Source organism: Palaemon carinicauda, chromosome 3, assembly GCF_036898095.1.
Source record: "Palaemon carinicauda isolate YSFRI2023 chromosome 3, ASM3689809v2, whole genome shotgun sequence".
Taxonomy (NCBI): Eukaryota; Metazoa; Arthropoda; class Malacostraca; order Decapoda; family Palaemonidae; genus Palaemon; species Palaemon carinicauda.
The window spans coordinates 115,989,714-115,994,839 of record NC_090727.1 but is presented as its reverse complement, the minus strand read 5'-3'; the positions used below and the strand labels follow the sequence as shown (position 1 = coordinate 115,994,839).

The 5,126-nt window shown below is 30.6% G+C and overlaps 1 protein-coding gene across 1 annotated transcript in view; it reads right to left on the bottom strand.

Moving 5' to 3' along the window:
* Window positions 1–2,136: 2,136 nt before the first annotated feature.
* Window positions 2,137–5,126, bottom strand: part of LOC137638418 (uncharacterized) — a 23,113-nt gene continuing 20,123 nt past the window's right edge. Inside the window, exons 5-9 of the mRNA XM_068370470.1 lie at window positions 5,061–5,126; window positions 4,236–4,475; window positions 3,909–3,992; window positions 2,756–2,915; window positions 2,137–2,383 (exon numbers count right to left, since the gene is read on the bottom strand). The exon at window positions 5,061–5,126 is cut by the window's right edge and continues 1,230 nt beyond it. Coding sequence (XP_068226571.1) covers window positions 2,245–2,383; window positions 2,756–2,915; window positions 3,909–3,992; window positions 4,236–4,475; window positions 5,061–5,126 — 689 coding nt within the window. The 3' untranslated portion in view covers window positions 2,137–2,244. The remainder of the gene's footprint in view (window positions 2,384–2,755; window positions 2,916–3,908; window positions 3,993–4,235; window positions 4,476–5,060) is intronic.

Sequence of the window (5,126 nt, the reverse complement as noted above, 5' to 3'; positions counted from 1 at the left end):
TATATACCTATGTATATATATATATATATATATATATATATATATATATATATATATATATATATATATATATATATATATATATATATTATATGTAAAATATATCTATATAATAATTCTCCTGGAAGGCGATAGTGTTAGTGGAGTCAACATGTTTCCTATAGGAATCCTCATATTTCCTCAGCCTATTCAGGTTTTCAGGTGTAAGCCTTTGGTTTAATAAACGATGATTATTCCTTTCCTTCGTTTTTTATTCACTACAGCACTGTTTCGACAACACTATGTCTTTATCTTGTGATTACTGATTTACTTAAGTTTACAATTCCTTTTATGCATAGTTTTGTTGAAGCATTGCTATAGTGAATAAAGTACGGAGATCAGGAATAATATTATTCATTAAATCAAAAGCTTACGCCTGAAACCTAAAGAAGCTGAGGAAATATTAGGATTCCTATAGGAAACTCGTTGACCCCACTAAGGCTATCACCTCCAATGAAAATTGAAGTAGAGAGAAGCTGTGTCCCAAAAGCATATATATATATATATATATATATATATATATATATATATATATATATATATATATATATATGTATATATATACATATATATATATATATATATATATATGTCTGTGTTTGTGTATATGTATATATGTATTTATATATGTATTTATATATGTATATATATATATATATATATATATATATATATATTTATATATATATATATATATATATATATATAACATAGCCTCAATATGGACCTTTTCAACTATAAAAGTTGCTATTATCAGTTACGTTGAAGGAGTTTGACGGTGACTGCAAATGTTTTTCTGATTATGTAAATAGTTACAACATAAAATTTAAAATGGATTAGAAAGGTGGTTGAGAGAAGGATGCAGAGTAACTTGTCTCTTCTTTTTCTAATTAGCTAAGAAGAGAGAGAGAGAGAGAGAGAGAGAGAGAGAGAGAGAGAGAGAGAGAGAGAGAGAGAGAGAGAGAGAGAGAGAGAGAGAGAGAGAGAGAGAGAGCCTATCTAAACGAGGAAAAAATATTTCCGAAAATTCTTTTCCAAGATACTAAAATCTTGGATCCTATTTGTTTTAGGAAATATAAGTTAAATGAAGAATCTGAACGTGTTCATGGAATTGGAAGCAAGGAAACGAACAATAGTCTATAAGTTCTCGCCATCAATACTTTCCTTTCCCTTTCCTTCAGAAAGAAACCTTCATGTACATTCGCACGCCACTCAGAGTTCCAAAGGCTATAAACTGCCACTTCCTATCACACCGAATAGTGACTTATCGTCCATCCTCGTAGTAAGTAGTCATTACTCTTTCATTGTTGCAATTCAAACTCTTTTTTTCTTTTAACTCTGTTCATGATAATTTCAGCTTTTATGACTGTTAGGAAACGTTAAATTGATATAAATAAAATTTTATCCTTACGTTTGAATAAATTTAAATTGCGATTTCCATTAGCCTCAACTGACCATGTATATATAAATATGATATATATATATATATATATATATATATATATATATATATATATATATGTACATATATATATATATATATATATATATATATATATATATATATATATATATATATATGTATATATATATACAGACAAACACACATACATATATGTATGTATATATATGTATATATATATATATGTGTGTGTGTGTGTGTGTGTGTGTGTAAGTGTGTACACATTCACTATGGAAAATAAATGTCATTCTAATTCGATATATTTTGATACAATATTAGCAGTATTTAATTTGATTTGGTTTCTGAGTGTAAGACGTTTGCCAATCATTAATATGTGAACAGAGTTAAAAGGAATGTGAATTATAAATCAGGCAACGTAACTCATTCATGTCCAAATCTCTGAAATACTTTTAAAAGTTATCTAAAAATTTGGGATTTTTATCAGTAAACAAATAAATCGTTCATGTTCTTGATTTCGAAATATGTGTAGAGAAACATACTGTACCTTTCTATCCATTTTATGTTGAGCGCGTTAGACTTACTAAGACTCATGAATTATGCCAAAGTCAATTTTTCATAACAATAGTCTAAAGGCTATAAAAAAGGAATAATGAAAAACAGGGTTCAAGATTAACTCTCACATTAATGCTTAGCGTCAAAACAACTATTTCAACTTAATTTTCTCTCAATATCTTTATTCGTTGGTGCGATTTTTAATCCTACACTCGCCATGTCTTTAATCTTCAATCGTAATGCTTACTGTAAGAGCTTGTACTTAAATAGCTCTGATTATCAGGCAACAAAGAATCACTTTCTCTTGAGTATTTTTCATCATCATCTTCTACCATTTTCTGGCGAGCGTTCATGGAGAAGAATAAGGCTCTGAAAATGAGAAAATAATGTTATGCTCAAAGTTCAATATAGAAAATCGAAGGAAAATGACAAAAGAATATACATATAACAATTGCCTATATAAGACTCCATTTGCTATTAGATTTTCAAATTCATTCAAGCAGACCTGGTGTCACTTAAATATTGTTTGATTTTAAAATCTCAAATCATAGTGTTTTTGGGTCCACGAGTCAGTGTTCGCATAACGATTTACACAAGTGCGTTATGGTTGTTGTTGTTGTTGTTGTTGTTTTCTGTATTGTAATAGTCAGAACATACTAAAGTGTCGTCGTGCCCTGTATTCTGTCTTCACCGCAAGTGACTGTAAACGACGAAGGTCAGAAAGAGCAAAGTACCGCTCACCCAAATATGACCGTCGGTATCAAGACGACAAAGCCCGCGATGAGAAGCACGACGCCAGGCATTGACCTTTTGACGAAGACCGAGAAGAGGTTGTCGAAGGTCAGGGCGCCCAGCAAGAGGGCCAGTTGGTCTACCGAGGACAGGACGGTGAAGACTCGACCTGTGGAGGATCTCATGAAATCAGGGGTTGGGGATGACGGAAGCCTCAGGGAAAAACAGTAAAGTCTTGATTGTTAGGGCATAACTTTTCTCTTTTCATTTTCACAATACACACAAACACATATATATATACAGTATATATATATATATATATATATATATATATATATATATATATATATGTATATATATGTTTGTATATATGTGTGTGTTTGTGCATGCATGTATGTATGTATGTATGTATGTATGTATGTATGTATGTCATTAATGTTAGCATCATCACCCGTTGCTAGTCCACCGTAGAGAAAACCTCAGACTTGTCCTTAGACGCACACACAAACACAATATATATATATATATATATATATATATATATATATATATATATATATATATATATATATATATATATATATATACGTATATATACATATATATATATATATATATATATATATATATATATATATATATATACGTAAATATACATATATATATATATATATATATATATATATATATATATATATATATATATATATATGTGTGTGTGTGTGTGTGTGTGTGTGTGTGTGTGAGTATGTACAGTAAGTTTGTGTATAGTTGAGCAACGTATCAATGAAGAATTTTATTTTTTATATGTATAACTATATTGGAAGTGTTACTGTATAAACATAAGTACAGCATATAAAACCAACATATATTGGATTCAATTATACGCAAATCATTAAAAGCAATATTGCCAGAAACTGCATTATATTTCACAAATATAACAAGTAAAGTCATGATAATTACTTAAGTATAGAAATGGGTGCATGTATTACATTTCATGTTTCAGAGTAAATAACAATAAAAGGGAATAAGACGACCAATGTTATTTCATCTAGAAAGCTTCCAAAATAAATGAAATATGTTCTTTTTCTCATTTCATGACTCCCACCGATCATCTTTTTCTATCAAGAAGAAGAATTCTAGATTAGACTGAAATACTGACCTTGTTCATCTTCCTCTACTAGCGAAGACATGATGGATCTCTCGGCCACAAACAAATACTGGCCGAAAATGCCAATGAAGGGAACTGCGGCGACACGATTATACAGTAGAATACAATAGAATAGAATAGAGTCAAAAGCAGAACAAAATCGGTAAGTGAGGCACAGTAATGTAATACTTTGACAGTTATTCATATCTAAAATCAATTTCAAGAAATATATCATCCATTTTACATAATCTCTCTCTCTCTCTCTCTCTCTCTCTCTCTCTCTCTCTCTCTCTCTCTCTCTCTCTCTCTCTCTCTCAAAACAATTACTAGCAAGCGTACCAGCATAAACCTGAGATGAGTACTGGAGGAGCGCCAGCATGAAGAAGAAAGCTGCCCGGCTGAGTCCGCCCAAGACGCCCAGAGCAGCGTCCTTCACGCCCAGGAATCGACGCAGAAGCGGAAGCAGCATCAACAGGGAACATCCATCCACGGCACTCTTCATCCCGTAGTAAATCGAGAATTGGGTGAATTCCCAGTCGAATTTGTGGTTCAGGTACAAGAAGGCGTTGTCCGTTTCAGCTGGAATTAAATGCAGAAAGCTTTTGATATATATATATATATATATATATATATATATATATTCTATAATTGACGAACAAAATATTGTTAGTATCCTTCTCTATTCTTTCTAAAGGTATATTTACAAATACAGTATAACTTAAATCTGTATGCAGGCTATACATAACCAAAAGATCGTTCTATTTTAGGTGAAATAACATATTTAAGTTCTTTTCCAAGCAAAACTTGTTTCCTCAATTTACGTACAACTAGGTCCAGTCATATTTCACCAGCTTCTGAGACAAATACAAAAACAAAACACTTCATTTAGTGATGTCATAAACGAATTGGTATTGTAAGTCTCAGGAAAAAAAAATGCTCATACTAGTGGGGCACCACAACAAATATATATATATATATATATATATATATATATATATATATATATATATATATATATATATATATATATATATATATATATATAACAGACAAGCAGACAAGAAAGTAAAATAGCAAAACTTTCACTTTTACATTTAGACATCTTATCTTGTAATCAAGAGCAAATGATAGCGATAATAGCTCCCAAAGATAAAATTTAATTACCTACAAGGACGTAAGAGACCAAAAAGTTAGCGATGACATCAGCGATGATCATGGCTCTCACACCAT